The 20,928-nt window shown below is 46.0% G+C and overlaps 1 protein-coding gene across 4 annotated transcripts in view; it reads right to left on the bottom strand.

Annotated features, from left to right (window-relative positions):
• LOC144937884 (G-protein-signaling modulator 2-like) overlaps positions 1-20,928 on the bottom strand; it is a 59,179-nt gene that overhangs the window by 29,077 nt on the left and 9,174 nt on the right. For 2 of the 4 annotated variants that reach the window (XM_078865440.1, XM_078865439.1), the window contains exons 1-2: positions 5,680-5,812; positions 952-1,173 (exon numbers count right to left, since the gene is read on the bottom strand). In XM_078865440.1, the coding sequence (XP_078721566.1) occupies positions 952-1,173; positions 5,680-5,801 (344 nt within the window). In that variant the 5' untranslated portion in view covers positions 5,802-5,812. Of the gene's footprint in view, positions 1-951; positions 1,174-5,679; positions 5,813-16,623; positions 16,758-20,928 lie in introns of those variants that run through there. The other 2 variants (XM_078865441.1, XM_078865442.1) reach the window with 2 other exon arrangements.

Raw genomic sequence — 20,928 nt, forward strand, 5'->3', positions numbered from 1 at the left:
CGGTGTGTAAACACCAACACTTGGCAGACAAAGGCGGCCAGGCGTGGTGGTTTTGTCCACCGACCCCCCTCTCGTGTGCCATACTGATCTACTCGCGGACAGCACTTGGCTCGAAGGCTATTCGGGGGATCTTTGTCAGTGTTTTTGTGGACGTGCACAGTGGGGGAGCACAGGCGGTGCATCTGTCAATCATCTCAGTCAGTTAACCCCGAACAAGCACCCGTGTCTGTCCCGTGACCCCCTTGACCTCCTGCCAGCAGCAAAGCCATCGACCACTCCACGCGAGCGACGGCTTCAACGCTGCACCTAGCCTGGCACGAGCGCCGCCACTTTCGAGCAAAGCACCGGGAAGATTCCAGCTTGTTCAGAATGCAGCTGCACTCCCAGGTCGAGGTTGTGCTCTTGTGGTGACCCGGCTTTTGCTAGCGAGGCACCCAAGCTATGGAACGCCGTGCCACTTGAAATCAGGCAATCGGAGTGGGTAGAAATATTGAAGTCTGCTTTGAAATCTCATCTCTTTAAACCGAGCCTTCCCTCCTGAGTTTGGTCGGTTGCCCCCGGTTCTGTTTTTATTTCCTGCTCTCTAGGATGGAATGCCACATTATACATTTGAATTATGACGACTTCGCTGGCGAACGGCGTTCGGCAAATTGTACAACCGTCTAGATTTGAAGCTTTCGTGACTGCAAGGATTCATATTCTTAGTTTTTTTTCGGTAAAGTCTATCATGCTGTGACGGTTCCACCTGAAGACGGAGGCTTGTGTTGCCTCCAAAACGTCGTGATTTTATTTTTTATTTTACTTTTATTATTTAAACAATTTTTACCTACGTGACTTTACCAAAAAAACCTTAAACTATGTACAACCGTCGTTGCTATCGGTCTGGAGGGGCTGAAGGGATGGGGGGGTGTGGTGGTGGTGGTGGCGGCAGAGGCAGAACCGTGCTCGCACCGCGCCAGCGTGAGGTCCAGCCCATGGTACTCGAGCGCACGGCCGTGCTCGCCCAGACACACGTAGGCGTTGCCCAGCTGGCTGTAGATGGCGCTCAGCGTGCGCGCGTCCTCGGTGCCCACGCGCACCGCAGCCTCGAAGAAGGAGGCGCCGGCACGCGCCTCGCCCGCCCGACACAGGCGCTCGCCCTCCAGCGCCAACTCCAGGCACGACGCCTCCATCCTGGGTGGGGTGGGTGGGGGCAACGCGCACACGCGCGCACGCGCACCTCCGATTAGCACTGGTGGCGACGTACGGTGCGAAAGAAGTTGTGCGCGCACGGGCAGACGCGCACAGTGACGAAGAGAAATTGCCCACCAGCAACAACCCACCACCTCGCGGCAACAGCAGCGGCGGCTTCCAGCTAAGCCATCGAACAAAGACGGCCACCGCATCGCACGCGCTTTCAGATGCGCTTCTGCGGCCGTCTGGAACGCTCTTCCTTCCGATATTAGGAAGCCACTGTAGTTATGCACATTTAAATCTGCTTGTTGGTGTTTAATTTGTCGTCCTTTCCCGCACTTCCGATTAGCGCGGTTGGCGACGTACGGTGCGAAAGAAGTTCAACATACACACACGCATACGTATGCTCCCCACCTTCGTCAACTCGCGCTGACCAACGTGGTGAAATGTGGTGAAATAACTCCCACGACCCGTATGGCACGAAGGGGGGGGGGGCGATGGGTCATGGGTTGGTGGTGCTCATCCACCAGTGGATTGACAACAAGCGCTCCACGCGTCTGTACATGTGAGCGGCTGATACCGAAAACTCGATTTACCCCGGTAAACGCTCCCATCTCCACTACGATAGCAGAAGACGAATGCGAATGTGAGCGGCGGTAAAGTTGGACGAAGTCGGGTTTGGTGGCAGTGCGCCTCCGATGGGCACGTGCTGTTAGTGGAGCAACGCTTTGAAGGCCACCACAGCTCACACGAGATATTGGGTGGCCGGCACCATGCCCAGCCATCATTATCTCCACAGTGACGATATTTTATTTCACACCGCACCGAGTCCCCATTTAAGGCTTAGTCGAACTAGAGGTAGCCCAGGACTGCTACAGATATTCGTCACCGATGTTGGCTGTGAGTGGGAATCAAACCCGCGTCGCCGGATTCGTAGCACAGTGGGCTGACCACTGCACAATCGCTATTCGACATCTGTGAAAAATCGCTTCATAGCTCATCGGATTCCTTGCCACTTGAAACAATTATTATGGTCCTGATCGCTTCCGCCCCAACAACCCCCCCCTCCCCAAAAAAACCCCCACCGCAAAATCACACACACACACGGGCAGATAGGGGTGATGCAGATAGCCTTGTTCAGACTTTCCCTCTTGAGTCGTCTGCCCAATGGTAGGCTGGTCATTGACTCGGCACCCCCCCACCCGCCCACCTCCGATCTTGAGCGCGCCGCTTGATCCCACTGTGTGCGGCACCCCCCCCGCCCCCCCAAACTTCGCCAAATCGTTCGGCGGCATCTTTCTTCTAGATTTGAAGCTTTCGTGACTGCAAGGATTCATATTCTTAGGTTTTTTCGGTAAAGTCACGTAGGTAAAAAAATAAAATTAATAAAAGTAAAATTAAAATAAAATAAAAATCACGACGTTTCGGAGGCAACACAAGCTTCCGTCTTCAGGTGGAACCGTCACAGCACGATAGCTGTATCAAGTGAGAGGGTTTTTTATTATATTTTTATTTTACTTTTATTAATTTAATTTTTTTACCTACGTGACTTTACCGAAAAAACCTAAGAATATGCATCTTACTCTTAGTTCTTTTGGTAAAGTCACGTAGGTAAAAAAATGAAATTAAAATTAATAAAAATAAAACAATAAAATCACGACGTTTCGGAGGCAACACAAGTCTCCGTCATCAGGTGGGACCGTCACAGCCAGATTTGCAGCATCACTTGATGCAGCAAATCACTTGATGAAGCAAATCTGGCTGTGACGGTCCCACCTGATGACGGAGACTTGTGTTGCCTCCGAAACGTCGTGATTTAATTTTTTAATTTTTATTAATTTAATTTTTTACCTACGTGACTTTACCGAAAGAACTAAGAGTATGAATCCTTGCAGTCACGAAAGCTTCACATCTAGAATAGACATCTTTCTTGGTTCTGCTTTTAGCGTCTTTCTCAAGCACCCGTTCCAGAACTTCCTTCAGTAAGCTCTCGCCTCTGAGAATGCGCCCGAGGCCACATGTTTCGCATTTGTTTCTAGATAGTTGCAATGACATATTCTTAGGTTTTTTCGGTAAAGTCACGTAGGTAAAACATTAAAATTAATTTTAATGAATCCTTGCAGTCACGAAAGCTTCAAATCTAGAATTAGTTGCAATGACACTTCTCTCCTCTTCAATACTGAAGTGACAGCCTTGAAAGAACACACATCCACCCGCTGAGTATTAGAGTGAAACTCCTCTTATTCGCGTGAATATGGGGAGCGGGAACGCTCTCGGCAGATCCTATTATCTGTGAAAATAGCTCTCACTATCCGCATTGGTTATCTATGGAATATGTGGTGAAGTTTCCACCACTTTTGGATGGCTCCTCTTATCGATAGAGGCACGTATAATCGGAAGACTTTTATTGCACCAAGATGACTTATCTCTGATATTCCCGGATAAGCTACAGTTGCCGCCACCTCTGAGTAATCACGACAATATGCACCAATTGTGGATAATAGGATAAATCCAGCGGTAGATAATATGAGTTTTTTTTTAAATAGATTGTGGTCATAGATTATATCCGTCACGGGTAATGGACCCACAGCAATGTCCCATGACATGCAAGGTGAGAATTGATTTTTTTTGTCGCCTTAGGCAGTGCCCAACTGCCCCCACAGTGATCAGAGATGGATTGTCCACGTGAAACCAAGGCAGGGGCATTAGCCGCTGATGGCTTGAGTGCGCTGGTAATTCTATTCTTGTGTGCGCTGATATGTTCGAGAGCTAAATGTCAATGTCGAGGTCTGCTAGCCACGAGAGGGCTTCGGCAGATCGTGTAGTTTTACTCTTACTTCTCCGTTGAAGGATCTATAGTTTGGGTTGCATTGCCACAATCGCACGACTGAGGCTTGTCCTGAACTTCCCATTTATGAAGGAGATGTGCGCTTGGGTAAAACCAGTTGCTGCAGTATCTTCGAGGAGGAATATCAAAGACAGGAGGTGCGATGTTTGAGTCCCAATAAATCCTCACAAAGATGATGCCGGCATACAGTAATAGTATCTCATTGTCCCACTGCTGCTCTCTAAAATAATAGGGCCATGGTTTTTGACTCAAGGTGACATCGACTCATAATGGGAGGACTGATCTGTTGGTCACAATTGCACCTTTTGCTGTCCAAAAATCATATTCTGTGATTATTATTACTCTTACGTGTATGTCGGCATATTGAATGTCTTTCGTACCGTACGTAGCCAACCGTGATAATCGGAGGTGCACGGAGAGGACAACAAATTAAACATAAAAAGCAGTTCTAAAAAATTAGCTTTCAATTGAGATCGGAGTTCACTGTACAGACAAGGTGGGTTAACGCTGCTGTTGGCACGTTTATCAGCCAGGCGGCACGTGAAGGGATGGTGGGAGCAGCTCCGCGCATGCCAGGCCATCTTCGTCGCCCCTGTGCTGTTGCTCACGATAATAGCACCGCACCAGATACTCATTTTAGACAAGGCTCAAATTGAGCACTGATCAGGTTCCAGTTGCGGCAAGCGTCACACAGCGCGTCCAATAATTGATTCAAGATTTTATCGCAGATAGTTAACATTTGCCATCGTGAAACACGCTTTGTTAATTGCAGTTACCGTATTTAGCGAGGTGTAAAATCACAAAACGTCACAGCATGTCTTTTATGAAACCGAGACCAGGTACATACTACACGAGGGAGAATGGTACGGCGACCGAACAACATTCAATGTCATAACCAATTCAAACGTTGGAAGCCAACCTGTAATCATATCACCGTATATTGTCACCGTACAGAAGAAATTCACTTACTGCTTCCGTGATTGTACACAAGTTGCGTGAATGAAAACCAACCAGCCCCACAGTCTGCTATGCCAACAAAAAAACCTTATTATTTTAAGCTTTGCATACATTTAAAAAAAACGTGGTGTAATGTGGCTGGCATGGGTCCCGGTGCAAGTAATGAAATGAGGTGCCCTGTCCAGGTTTGTAACCGCGTGACGGGGCCTCTGTAGCCCATGGGTCCCGGTTGCAGTTGTGCCCGCCTGCACACTCGACGGCTAAATGGCGACGCCAATGTTTGTACTGGATGTTGAACTTCCTTCGCACCATACGTAGCCAAACATGCTAAGCGGAGGTGCGGGCAAGGACAACAAACTAAACACAAGACGCAGTTCAAAATAAATGGGATTCAATCTATGTTTAAAAGTGCCGAGCTCCAGTGGCTTCCTAATATCGGAAGGAAGAGCGTTCCAGACGGCCGCAGAATATAATTCCTGCCGAAATCAGGAAGCCAAACCATTCAGCAAAGTCAAACCAGACGCTCGTTTCTCTACATGACAACCCAGCAGCAGCAAAACCCAACATCCGAGCCCACCATTTAACAGAGTTGGCATATAGGTCAAATGACCACAAATACACAACAACTTAAAACCTAGACTTGCCAAGAAACAGACAAGGGTGCTTGACTCGTTACGGTTGCCGGGGGACAGCAGCTGTACCTCGGCTTCTTCATGCCCCTGGTTTTTTGAACGTAAAGCCAGAGTTCGATGTCGAGCGGCAGGGGACGAACGCTGCACTTGAGTCCTCGGTGCAGGACCCGGTAGACGTCGCTCTTTTCCATCGGTCCCCTTCCCTCCCCTCCCCTCCGTCGAAGTCTCTCTCCCTCTCGGATGCGTCGTCGTAGTCTTCTCCACGCAGAGTGCACCGATCGGCTACTCTTTACGCGGCAATCCCACGTGTCAGGTTACGGCTCTGTTGCGTAATAAATCAATAAGCGTTCAACACTTTCGCAAACGAATGAAAGTGAAAATAACGTAGAAAGGATTAAAAAAAAACTCGCCTGCAATTGTCAATTTTGTCAGAACATTCTGCGGAGAACTGTAGAACAAAGGCAGGCCAACTGAATTGAAGAGAAAAGGTAATCGCGGAGCTGCGATGTTTCAGAGCTTCCGGAGTGACTACTTGATTTAGATAATTATGGAAACAAATGTGCTCGGCAGGTACTGACGGCGGGGATTCGCGCGCATGGCACAGGCTTCGAGTGCACGTCAGCGACCCGTCCACGCCTCGCCTGCGTCGGGCACCGACCGTGGCACCGCAAGGGACAATTCCCAGCCACTGCCGCCTCCTCCTCCTCGGCACGCGATTATTGGGCGCGTTCGAGACGCCTCGGCGCTTCGTGTCTTCAAAGGCGACACTGAATCGTTGCTCACTTGAACGAGCCACTCGGTTTTCTTGAAATTCGTTGTTCGGTGCACGCGACTGTTACGGAACGTGACTTCTCTCCGATTTGTCGACGAATTTTTTTGTTAAAAAAAAAACCTCCCAGCGTAATTGCATTCTTTCAAAATAGGAGACGTGAACGAAATTTTGTTTTTTCACTTTACTCTGGCAGCGAAGAGACCCGGCAGCTTCGTTTGCCCGCAGTAATGGGCGGACGAAAGAGGATGAGCGACGTCACTGGCATCAGCATCGGCACGAGTTGAGCAGCTCGCGTGGTGGGTCGCCCGGCTCTCTGCGCCGTCCGTGGAGCTTCGCTGCCGAAGCCGGATCCTAATCGGCTTGTGGCCCCAGGCAGCCTCATCCTGTGACACCGGGATTTTGCTGCAAGCCCCACGGTCTCTCTCTCTCACTATTTAACCTCGGCCGCTCCGTCCACGCCGCTTGGTTCGGAGCGGGCGTCCTCTTCACGGCATGCGAGCGACGAGCGAAAACTGCCATTGCACCCCACGTGCGCTGGGCTATCATCCTCGACATGCACCGGGCATGCTGTGTCCACGAACCTACGACTTGTGGGCAACTTATGCCACGCTGAAACCCTTGACCCAAAAAAAATCTGCTCTTCGCTGTAACAACATCCGATCTAAGCTAGAGCTCTCAAACCTGTCGTCGTCGGACATTCGCGCCTAACAACACGGGGTACAGCAGACAGCTAAGCATTGAAAACTGCAACAACAACAAAAACCTACACAGCTGTATCCATAAATTTCCAGACGCTGTCTCCCCGACAGACCTGGTCTTCACCTGATGACGGCTGCTTGCGTTGTGGCCGAAACGTCGTGAGAATTATTTTATTATGTTTTATTTTATTATTTTTATTGTTTCCATTCTACGTGACTACCGAAAGAACCAAGAAGCTGTATCCATTCAAAGCTATACAAAAAAAAATGTAATGCATTTCGAGCAAATAAACACGGCCTTTTTTTTTACTCAAAGCTAATTTGGAATTTTGGCAGCCATCTGTACGGCGGATTTTTGTTTTGCTTGTTGCCATCCTGACATTTGGCAACGGCGTAGGGTGCCCTATGAAGGACGAGTGTTGAAAGTCTATTTACACGCCAGCCATAATCTAGCCACGAGGGGGTTAGTCGCACGGAGCTCTCAGCTCTACCATCAGGAGGACAGTAGCTTAACCCGTTCGCGGATTTCACGGCGTTTAGCTGCAGCGGCCAAGCAGTTTACAGGTCAAGCCCCCCCCTCGCACAAGCACACGTGGCCTTGTGAGTGAAGGGCTCAATCAAGACACCATGGTGCGGTTATGATTTATTTGTATTTTTCTTTTACTTTTCACCTACAACCATCTACAAAATTGGAAGCAATTTTAACTTTCGAAATAAATGTTTAACAAAAGGAGGAAAAACAATACAATACAACCCAATCTAAGCAGGGAAAACCCATGGAAAAAATGTTGTTGTTGGCACCGCACAGGATTGGAACCCATCGATTGCTATGCAATTCTTAAGTTTGAATACATCACAAAGAATAATATCTCACGCACACAATGCGTGACCTTGACAGCGCACTCAAACCCCGATATTCTGCTCTGCAGAAAAAAATTGCACCAGAATGATGATGCTGATGATGATGATAATAACGTAAGCCGCTTCCGTGACCTTCTTCTGTGAAATCGATTCGTGGAGAGGCGTGGGGGAGAAACCAAAAACAACCTACCTTAGTGCTGCTTAGCCCTCGTTGACACGTCATTAATAAACGTGACGTGTGGAGTCTGGCTTCCTCGCGAGGAAGGTACAGACGAAACAGATGCACGCTCGCGTGTGCCAGGGAACAGGCTCGCAATTCGTTACATTTTGTTGACTAACTTGGTCACGGGCTCTTTCTTGGCAGTACCGATTGCAAATCTGTCAGAATCGGTACTGTCGATTGCAAAACTGATCGGGTTTCCTGGGATTTTTATTTTAGTTTGTAGCTTTTGTTGCTTCTTCATTTGTTCCGGTAAATGGTACAGGATTGAAGAATATCGGTGACATTACAGAATGCAATTAGAATTGATGAACAAGTTAATGATGACATAGGAATACAAGAGCGCGCTTATTGGCTTTGATGTCATGAGCTGCAGCCAGATTACCTCCACTCTTTCCACGCACAGTAAACGCCACACACTGCGAAATGCGATTGTGCCTGCCTTATCACATAATTCCATGACGCGCGCAATAACTTACGTGCTTAAAAGTAGAGCAGTACCGTTATAATGCCGGCACTTTCATCTTTGACTTGAATGTTATCCAATTCGCGGGACTGAAGTGCACAGCGAAAGTAAGGCGAAATACTGTGCTGTGTAAAGGTTGTGGATTTACTCTCCAACACAAGTTCAAGTTCATTTATTAGGTATAGCCCTGTGAGCCATTCGGCTCTTGAATTGGGTGCAACCGCAAGAAACAAAAAACAAAAACATGAACAAGAAAACATCTTTAAGTGACTAAGTGCAAACAGAAAATCCAAGAAAAGACAGCAAAATATTGCAGAAAAAGCACCGTACACCAACGCTGTGTGCAAAAATCCCAGTGTGATGCAAGTCAAACAATAACAACAACCACAAGACAACTTAGATTAAGGCCATCAGTCTAACTCTCTACTACAACAAACAAACATGGCCAAACCAAAAAACTTTTCAAAAATCACCAAAATAAAGCCGTGAAAGCAATGAAACAGTGATCATAGGAACTGTGACCGAATTTTCACAATAAACGACGTGAACAACATGTACCACCACCAAACTCTGCAGCCATAGCTGGCTGCATGAGTCACTCCACAACAGCAGGAACATCAGTCGGAGTATCAACATTTTTCAATGCACCTTTAAGATCAGCACACTAAATCAAAACACAGATCATACTTTGCAGCGATCATCCGGAGCGAAACATTTGTATTTTAGGCCACTGAATTGCAATGGCAGCTAGGGGTGTACAACTCCTGTTCACGTGACAAACCTTGCTAATTGGCTGTGTCGGGTGGTGCCGGGTTTAACGACACATTTATATATTTACGCGGTCTAACCCCCCCCCCCAAAAGCCTGTATTATGGATGATATTGGTCACAGAAGCCTACTACGTGTTAAACTAACTGTGCTGTGTGTAACATTGTAGCAGCAGTTGGCGAATACGTCATCGCCCTCAACGTCATTCACGAAAGAGGCACGCTTTAATAACGCTCCGGCCATTGGCAATTAAACCTGCACAGCGAGTTGTCCTTAAATGTACTGCTCTTTAATAGGCGTGTAACAATTCCCCCAACACCCTGCCTGGCTTATGCAATGAGCTGTAGCGATTCAGGGGTCGATTGCTGAATCACAATTAGGGTCAATAATACATTATTGTTTTGTCATGCGGTGGTGAATCTCGCAGTATACACGTGTGCATACAACAACAATTCGTACACATCTAAATATGTATGCGTACGGTGAACTTCTTTCGCACTGTGCGTTGCCAACCGCGCTAAACGGAGGTGCGAGAATACATCCGTACATTTTTACACACGCGATCTGTTGTTGGGTCGTCAGCTAGAATAACCAATATTAATCTCCGAATATATGCATGGTTAGTTACAGCCCTCCAATTTAATATCAAGTTTTGAGTAAAAACATTATCTCTTCTGTCGTGATAACTGCCACGGCTTCATTTCAGCCGAGTGTACGCTCGTCGATGAGCAGGGAAATGTTTCCACACCCGGGACACCACATCCAGTATGCATCTACGGCTGGAGCTACTCGTCACGTGCCCACTCCAGTCTATCGGCGACCTGAATAAAAACATGTTCAGTGAGAAATGAAGCCCTTTATAACTGCACCAAATGAATAAAACACAATTGGATGATCACAGGCAATGACCTGAGTCAGTCAGCCCTGTCCCAGCCACCGACTCGTCACGGCAGAACTCGCGGCAGGCGTTGGATTTCAGGAGTGTGTCGTGAGAATGCACAGCGTTCAGGATTATCTGCACAAATACAGATCAAGGAACACGCCTGACCACTCAATGCAGCACGACAGGCTCGTATCACTAAACCCCCCTCCCCCCCCCCGCCAAAAAAAACGTTTCAGGCTCTAACCCAATCACTCAGCGAGAAGTTGATCCCAGTTACATCGTCGGGAACGTAGACGTGATAATCGAGCCACGCAGCGGCGACCTGCCGGGTCAGCACGACCGATCTAAGGACCATTTGCTATCTGCGTGGAATTCCTCAAGGGGAAATTCCGCTTAGTTGGTCATTCACAGCAGCACGTATTAAAAGGAAGTGGAAGGTGGAGGGGGGGGGGAGAAATCACTGAAGATGTTTTATGGAACCTGTCGCAGATTCACGTCTTGTTGAAACAGCTGAAGCGCATCGCCTTGACGATTTACCCCCTTCGCCGAAACCCCGAGGCAAAAGCAACGTTCGTTGACTCATGAACCCGGCCCTAAAGAGCGGCGACGTTGACGGGGCGATGGCCCATTCGAGGTTAGCGGTTCGATCCCAGCACTCCCACCCCCCACCTCCCTCCACCTCCCCGGATCCCACCAGGGGTTTAATTCACCAAAAGAATCCGCGCTGTCTACTTCGGTGAATGTTAAAAAGTCCGATGGTGCTATTATGCCCACGCCAAGGTTCAACGTATTCGAAAATTTTAAGTAACTCGCAAACTATCCAATTGAGTAAAGCAGCATATCAACATCGCTACCGACTGTTGAACGACTGCAGACTACATATACTGTACATGTCTCGGAAACATGGTCCCTTCGCAAGAGCCTCGCGTTATATAAGAACGGCACAAATGCCGACTGTGCTAATGGAAGGGCGATGGAGTTGGGGGACGTGGGTTTCCACGGGGGCATCTCGATTGGCTAATCTGAGCCACACCACGAAATGAGGCGCAAATGGGAACGGGCTGGGCATCGTGCCTTGAAAAGTCCCTCCAGAGAGGTGAACTCCTTGTTCTGCTGCAAGTGCCTTCGGAGAGGCAGGTTTGTGCCCATATTAGGTTGACGCCTCCCAATCAACTCCCCTTGTCGCACTGACTCAGGTTAGTTGGCGTCGTGGTAAAGGCGCGCCTTGCAGAGGATCGATTTGATTAACGCGGCAGCAATTTCCAAAATTGCAAGCGTGTGCATGGGTCTAACAAAAAAATATAAAGCCTTCTTAAATGTTGCCAGGGTATGTGAATTTAATTAAGTATATGTAATGGTAGTTGGTCTCAACGTAAGCCAATGAATGTGCTTCCAGTATAAATTCAGTTTAACACGTTCGTGACCAACATCATACATAATACAGTTGTTAGTCGGGTTAGATCGCATGAAAATACACGTGTCGTTAAACCCGCCACTCAGATTGTAAATGTTGTGGATTTGCTCTCCAACACACCGGTGTGCTGAACTAGTAACGAATTGGCATGTTCTGTTACATGAAAAACCAAGGGCGCAATTAGAATATATATTGGGGGGGGGGGCACATCCCCCCCAATATTCAAATATGCTCAAAATGTCCCCCCCAATATATTGCTATAAACAAAATTTTCTTCAAAAATTGCTATGCTATGCAAATAAAAACAACAATTTGCTAAACCTTGGCCACAATATCTGGACTTGTCTTCATATAACAATGCATAGATTTCTGTTCATATGATTGTGGTTATGGTTGTACTTTACTAATCCCTCTGCCATTACATACAATTAAACAAGAAATAGTAAAAAATAAAAAAACAGAGCAATGTAATACAATACATTATTAGACATTATTGTAAAGAATAAATGAAAAGTGCATCCCATGTGCTAGTGAATTTTTTTTATATTTTAGGCAGGAAATTCGTTTTCAAATTTAGATTTTTTTTTTTTTTCTGGGGGGGGGGGGGGCCCAGACCTCCTGGAAGATTTAGTCCCCCCCAATGTTGACTCCATGGCTACGGCCTTGTGAAAAACCTTACTAATTGGCTGTGTCGGTTGGTGGCGGGTGTAACGACACGTTTATATTTACGCGATCTAACAAACAAAAAAAACTGTATTATGGACTGTATACATTATACGTGTAAAATCAGTTGATAGTTTTTTTCGGTCAATCTCCACATATATATAAAAGGAAAAGTTGTGAATATGTGTGTCTGTTCAAAATGTTAAGCGTACTTCCCGGCATGTAACAAACTGGAAATTTGCCATGTGGGTACTTTCCAGACTGTACACCATGCAAACATTATAAAAATACACTTTTTTTTGGGGGGGGGGGGAGCTCAATAATGCATCTATTTTTTGCACAGTAAGTGAGCTGGGACGTCACATCTGTCACGTGACCCGCGCACGTGGAAGCGTAACGCATTGTAGTGTAGTGGTTAGCGCGCCGCGCTATGAACCCAGCGACCCGAGTTCGATTCCCGCTCACGGCTACCACCGGTGACGATTATTTTTACCGGTCCTGGGCCTTCCCAAGGTCGACTCAGTCTCAAACGAATAACTGCTGTGGTGTGTGAACATCGCCACTGGGGAGACAAAGGTGAATCGAAGTCCCGGGCAAAGCCGGGGGTAGTAAAGCTAGTGATTAATACAATAACAGATACAACGAGCTGAGAGCAGCAATAGTGTGGCAAATGTAAACTCTTTATTAAGGGTAAATTCATTGAACTTTTAAGATTGTAGTTTTTTTTATACATTCCAATTTAAAACGTGAACTTGTGAAAAAAATTATTGCGTAAATTGAAATCAAATACATATATCACAAATGATATCGTGGCAGCGTAAGAGAACATTTGGGAAACATAGCGTAGAAAGAGATGTAGACAAAGTACAATCCTCAGAAGGGAAAACAATTGCAAAAGTATTTTACTGCACGACACGCCGCGCAATCCAAACGCCCCCACTCAACACAAAGTCCCGCGCCACAACTTTAACATATCAGTCAATGTAAAAATAAACATAACCATTGGAAACAACGGGAACAAAAAAATTATATATAACCCGACTATTATCATCGGCTCGTGACACACGCAGCAATTCATGGATAATTTGCTCATTAGCATCGGTCTGCGTACAAACTAGGAGGCGGATCAGCAAGAATAAAAAATATATATATACAATAACATGATAACCTCTGGAGGAAACTAAACAGATTCTGTTTTCCCGACAGCAAATCGATGCGTGGCTAAACTCGCGCTGTGTCCCATCTCTTGCCGAACAAAGCAGAGCACCCCCCTCCCAGAGCCCCCCCCCCCCCAAACACCCCAAACGCCCACCCTGTACCCTCTCTCCACCGCAGGAATGACAGCAAAGATTAGAAATATATTAAACTCAACTTTTTTTAATTTCACCAGTTAAAGCCCACTGAGCTATTTAGCTCTTTTTCAGAAGCGATCTGGTCACATATGATGGCTCGACGAAATGGCTTATAATGTGCAAATTAATAGCAGCCAAAAACAGTGTGTTGATTCTAAATGTGGAGGGGAAAACCGGGCGACCCGGAGAAAAATCCACGCGACCACGGGGAGAACATGCAGACTCCAAATATACAGCAGCAGGCGTCAGGGTCGGGTTCGAACCCACGACCTCCTGCATACCGGGCGAGGAAATTAACATCTCCTAGCCACAAATAAATGCCCTCTGTGTCGTCGCGGAGACACGCCTACACCCATGCCTCGTTCCGCTGGTGATCACGCGTAGACGCCACACCATCCCTGGCCGGGCTGGTCACGTCTCGCGGCTCGCTGGGCTACCGGCCAAAGCTCGGGCTGAACGTTCTCATGAACGATGCGGCAAATACTGTACGTACCTAGATGATTCACCGTAGAAAAAAGTTCAATTTTAGTAGAACGGTTTTTCTTTTTACCCAGGAAATAATCGTCATCTCTCGTCTTAAGGATTTTTTTTTAACTGAGTGTTTGGCAGTTACTGTCTAAAGATTTCTATTGTTGAAAACATAAATGTATAAGTTATGTCCGTCTGTCTGGGCCATGGATAACTCTCGAAAAAATATTAATCGAATATTGATAAAATTTTTGTGGAAAATTGTGTCTCTATTAGAGAGTTGTCCTAACGGAATGTGGCCAAATGTATCAAAGGGCTGCCCAAAACTTGCCAATACAAAAACCCAGTGCTAAATAAAAAAGCGTTTTCAGACAAGGTGATGACATAAAAATGCTATGAGCATGCCAAGCAATGATGTCATGCAACAATCTACGAAGCACCTGCACACACGCTGATTGTATTACTCCATCTCCATGGTGGACGTCCTCTCAGCTGCGTTCCCTCCATGATAGAATGGTTGCCATTCCACAGTTGCCATTCCATCATTATTTTCGAGCACTAGCGATGTGTGTCCTACTAATATCCACTTACTTTTCTCAACAGTAAATGTTATGGATCTAACTTACGTACGTTCTCTGAACCATGCTTTCCTCTTCGCGTCTCTCGGTGCAATTCCAATAATGTATCTCCCCATGCTTGTTTGCACACTGTTGAGCTTTTGTTCCAAATTTCCAAAGAAATGAAAATTGCTCAATTGGGATTACAAATGATCGCTCCCTCCTGGAGGACTAATGCCCCAAATCACTCAAAATAAACTTGTTCCATTTTCTTTGTCAATATTCCACAACCGGTAGCACACATTCTTTTAAAAAAGTACTACCTCTGAGGAGCATTACAGAATCCATATACTGTATAAAGGATGGTAAAACTGTCAATACCATCAGAGAAGCAGGGCCATTTGTTGGAACAAAATTCGCTAACCTATTTACTGAGTGTTTACACAGCAATGAATGTACTCAATCATGGAATGATGCCTCGATTGTTGTTATATTCACCAAAAGGGAGACAACCCCAACTTGAAGAATTACAGGCCCAATAGTCTCCTATCACACCAATATAAATGACTCACAAACGTGAAAAGGAACCGATTATGGGGAGTTCAAAATGTGCAAGCCAAACATTTTTATTTTAAGAATTTAGAAAGGTATTTCGACCACCGACCGAACATATTATTTTACTCAAGTCATAAAAAAGACAAATTTATTTCAAATCCAGCCATTATTCCTGACTTTAGTCGACTGTGAAAGCCATTTAATTAATGCAGTCATCACTCGCTCACAAATAGAGCCCTTAATAACACAAAACATACAGACATAAAACAAAAACTATAAAAAATATATACGTAAAAAGGTGAATCATCTACACAGAGATTGCATCAAGTGACAAAATACAAAATCAGAAAATGATTCTGGAGAGGAGATACGAATTCACGAAAAATACACTGGTCAACACACTTTTTCTGGCATAAGGTATTCCAACGGTTTAAGGTAATTTTTGGGTGCTGATTCCAAATGTGGCATCAGTTTTTGTCTATCACATCAGGTTTTTGAGATACCAAATATTGCATTTTCAATAAAAACTGCAGAAGAAAAATATTAAATAAATGTGGATATCTACATAAAATTATATTATAAACACACTATCCTAAAAGTACAGCACCATATTTTAACACTAAATCAGTCACTGACTCGCAACAACTTGCAATCATAAGTGACAAGAGTTAATTTCGGGTAAAATCAATGAAAATGGGGTATGCCGATAGCATAAAAATGAGATGTGATAGAGCAAATCTGAGATGAGATTTGGAATCAGCACCCTGAAATTAGTCTAGAACAGCTGCAAAAGTCCAGGCCAGAAAAAAAGGTGTTTTTTTTGTTGACCAGTGTTATGCACGTAACGATGAATCTTTGTCAAACAATAAACTATTAACGGTCTTCTTCCTCGCGTAACCAGCTGCACCGTCACGTCGCCAGCTAAAGCTTCGCACTATTGTGTGTCCGTAGATCAGCTGTGCACTCTCTACGGCTGCGACGAGACGCACCGTGTGCTCTGGGTCACGAAACAAATTAAAATACAAAAAACCGCAGTTCAACCGCCGTTCTGCACGAACTAGATAGATACATTGAGTGCATTTTTTTTTTTTAAACGAGGCAAGCGCTGTCATAGAATTAAATAAATACGCGCAAAAAAGACGCCCATGAGTGTCTTTCAAAAGCGACCTTGGACGTAAAATGATGACGGTGGCAAGAGGCATTGCGTAAAAACGTTCATTCATTCACGTGGCAAAACCTGTGATGCTCGCAGTGCAGAGCAGCATCAGTGGAGAGGCACAGAGTCCTCCTCCTCAACAACCAAATCGAGTTTAAACCGAGCTCGACTCTTCCTCACCTGCATCGTCCCCTCGTCGCTGATGCACCCTCAGCCGAGGGGAACCCGTCCATTTCCTCGCTCGCTCGCTCGCTCCCTGCCTCCCTCCTCCTCCGCTCAGGACGGCCGCGCTTCAAACGCGTGCGTCTTCAGCTCTGCCCGCCGACCAAATTGGAGATTGGAAAAAAAACACGCGGACGCGCCGACACATTCGACGAGGACATCTCGAGCGCCGTGTGGTTCACTGCCACGAGTTCGGGGCCGATGTCGCCACTTTGAGTTGAAGGCTGTTTTTTTATTTCGTCGGCGGATGATCCCGTCCAGACAGTTTTGCTCGCATATATTACAAGGGGCGGCCGTAATGCTACGTGAGCACAGCAGCAGCAACAACAACAACACCAACACAAAGACAAACAACATCAATATTGCTGAGAACAAGTAACAGGGTCCTTATGGAATATTGCCGCACAACTAACAAGCGACAATGCATCTTCACGTGCTGTGCCGCAACCACGCTGCTTCCAGAGTGTCTGCTGTGTTCCAGAGCGAAAGAGGCGCACGCGCTGAGCTCCTGGGGTCAACGAGAGACGCTGAACCGCACTGGGAGCTACACTCTGTCCCATTAATTCACTCAGGGCGCTGCTCGTGGGTGATTCACTCAGGGCGCTACTCGTGTTGATTCACTCAGGGCGCTGTTCGTGGTTGATTCACTCAGGGCGCTGTTCGTGGTTGATTCACTCAGGGGGCTGTTCGTGGTTGATTCACTCAGGGCACTGCTCGTGGTTGATTCACTCAGGGCACTGCTCGTGGGTGATTCACTCAGGGCACTGCTCGTGGTTGATTCACTCAGGGCACTGCTCGTGGTTGATTCACTCATGGCACTGCTCGTGGTTGATTCACTCAGGGCACTGCTCGTGGTTGATTCACTCATGGCACTGCTCGTGGTTGATTCCCTCATGGCACTGCTCGTGGTTTATTCACTCATGGCACTGCTCGTGGTTGATTCACTCAGGGCGCTGCTCGTGTTGATTCACTCAGGGCGCTGTTCGTGGTTGATTCACTCAGGGCGCTGATCGTGGTTGATTCACTCATGGCACTGCTCGTGGTTGATTCACTCAGGGCGCTGTTCGTGGTTGATTCACTCAGGGCGCTGTTCGTGGTTGATTCACTCAGGGCGCTGATCGTGGTTGATTCACTCATGGCACTGCTCGTGGTTGAATTCCGCCTGCCACAAAATTGCACTCTTTTGTTGTGTCGGTTTCTCATTAATTTTCAGTGCGCTCTCTTGCCTTGGGAAATGAGAGCCATACCGTCTCAATGGGCCTTCAAATGTAAGTGAATATTGTCAAGACGCAAAGGGATTCGCAATACGGCGTTCCTAATTATGGGGGGGCAGGGGCTAAGTGGATCTATAAACCTCGCGACCTGAGTTCAATTACCTGCCATGGTTAACATCAGTGGCGAGATGCACCCTGTGTCCCTCTCACCCCTTCACCAAACGTATTCACTTTTTTTCTATTTACATTTTAACAGGTAAAGCCCACTGAGCTATATAGCTCTTTTTCAGAAGCGACCTGGCCACAAATGATAGCTCAACATAATGGCTTATCACGTGTAAAATATATTGCAGCCAAGTACTCTAAACGTGTGATGTTGATTCTTAACGTAGAGGAAAAAACCCGTAGGACCCGGATTAAAATCCACGCGACCACGGGGAGAGAGACGCCGCAAACTCCAAATATACAGCAGACGTCAGGGTCGGGATCGAACCCACGACCTCCAGTCGAGATAATTAACATCTCACCACTGCGGCGCCCAGGAGAGCTAAGGTATATGGTCAAACAACCTCCACGGTCAACACAGACATTTATGCAGCAGGGGGTTCACAAGGGGGCTGTACTAATTCCTGGGCAGACCAAGATCTTTCAAATGAGACATTGCTCATCAACATTCGTCCACTAGTTTGTAAAGAGCAAAACTCAATAATGGAACATGTTTGTTAAACGCTTTGCAGAAAACCACAAACAAACCGATTTCCCCCCATGCCTAGACCCAATTGTGCAGCCTAATTGCCAAGAGTAACTTGAACTTTATTTAGCAATGCCATTTGTCTTGGTGCCAAGTCATGTACTTTGAACACTCCATCTGAACCCATCACCCATCTAAATACCTTGATGTAGAGGTGGTCAGCTGGTTAAGGTTAGCGCGCTGAGCAGGCACCGCTGAATTCATAGGTTTAGAATCCAGGCAGCTGCCTGCGATTAAGCCGGATTGGTAAAGTCACGTAGAAGGGAAGTAATACAATAATAAAAATTAAACATAATAAGACGCTGTCTCCCCGACAGACCTGGTTTTCACCTGAGGACGGTTGCTTGCGTTGTGGCCGAAACGTCGTGAGAATTATTTTATTATGTTTTATTTTTATTATTTTATTACTTCCCTTCTACGTGACTTTACCGAAAGAACAAAGAAGATGAATCCCTGCAGTCACGAAAGCTTTAAATCGAAATTTAAGCCGGATTCTTCAGTGTAGTGAGTTGATGGTCTCAACCCAGTCACCAATGACTAGCACACAAAAAACCACCCAGAGCAATGAATTTGGTTCAGCACTTAATTTGACTAAACTCCAGCTCTAAGAATTAAAAACATTGTCAGTTTACAAACATTACTTTTGTTGGCAGGGTGGGTGAGAAGGTGCTGCCCCCAGAAGTCACGTGAAGGGATCTGAGAGGCAGCTCTGTGGTATCCACTTCTACGGGTCGTTCTCTAACAAGACGGATTTCACTGCTCTGCAAGAGATCCGAATGGGTGCTTCGCATTGTGGCCTCACGCCGATTGCGGAATCGCGATGGATCAATGCGCTGTGTGGTTGTATTGTACTGACTCCATTTCACAACAATGGGGACATAAGTTTGCAAGTGGACTTTGATAGCTCCTCCATTGCTTGTCCACTATTGATGGGCAGTGCACAAAGCAGAGCGTGGAAGACATTGTGCATACTCTGTGCTGTATTAAATGAGAGTATACTTTGTCGACAAAAAAATTCCCCATCTCTTTTGAAGTTTGGTTTATGCCAAAGCTGGCTTTGATTTCTTGCGAGCTTTGAACCTGACGGCAAATGTTGGGGAGCAGTATTTTTTTTTTCCAAATACAGTACCTGTATTATTAATGAACACCTGTCGTGGCATACTTCGCATATCATAATCCCGAGCCGCTAGACAAAAACGTCATTGTTCAATTGAGCAAGGCCTGCCTTATTATTAATGGAAAATCAGACATAAAACCTACGTGTCTCAATGCTATTCTATTCTTGCATATGGCAATATGTTCATGAGCTAAATGCCAATGTCTAGGTCTGCTGGCCACGGGGAGAGGGCTTCGGGAGAGAGAATTCGTGTCGTTTTCCTGTTCCTCCGCCATTGAAAGGAGCGCAAACCACAGAGGTATATTCTGTGTGGTCCACAGTTTGCGTCGCATGGCCATGATCGCGCACTACTGTGGCTTGTCTTGAAAGTATCTCCATGGGTCTCTCTGTATCTCTATTTGGCTGTATGTGATTACTATATGATCCACAATTTGGGTTATATGGCCACAATCACACGGTGGCTTTTGTGTGGCTCAATTCTAACAGCCAAATATAACAGCATTAATGTTGTCATTATTTATGAATTGATATCTGTGGAAAAACGTGTACAGAATATCCACGAGCTTTATCCATGATGCTTGCCAATAAGATTCGAATATGTGTATTACTAGTGGTGTAACAACACATACATTCAACGATAAATGTCGATTCTTCAGCCCACAATACACGCATCAAATTGGGTCTGCCAGAATCGATATTTTAACGTAAATATACGGTTCACGTGATCCCCATCAACCATTACTGTATTTTAAATAAGGATTAATTCTTCAAGAATCGAACTATGTGACACTGATCCGTTTTCGTGTGAGCGAGTAATCGTATTAAATATTCAAGAGGGATGCTTTGAATTATTTTGATACCAAAATGTGCTTGTGAAAAAAATAACGCTCCCACCGTAATTACATTTTTAAAAATCAAGACGCGTACCGATTAAACAAAATCAATTATCAAGGTGATTAAGCTCCCCCTCACCCCATCCACTCCCCAATACCTTGCACATATTTGGCTGTTTAATTTCCACGAAGTAATTGTAATCCAAACAGTGAAAAGTTTGCACTTTTTAACGTGACGGAAATACGATGCATTGATGCCCTTTGACATGCATAATTTAGTAATTATTTCCATACTGATTTCAAACCGTGTTATTGCATGTGAAGTACCGGTGAAGACGCTGGACACCC

Source organism: Lampetra fluviatilis, chromosome 20 (genome assembly GCF_964198595.1).
Source record: "Lampetra fluviatilis chromosome 20, kcLamFluv1.1, whole genome shotgun sequence".
NCBI classification, from domain to species: Eukaryota; Metazoa; Chordata; class Hyperoartia; order Petromyzontiformes; family Petromyzontidae; genus Lampetra; species Lampetra fluviatilis.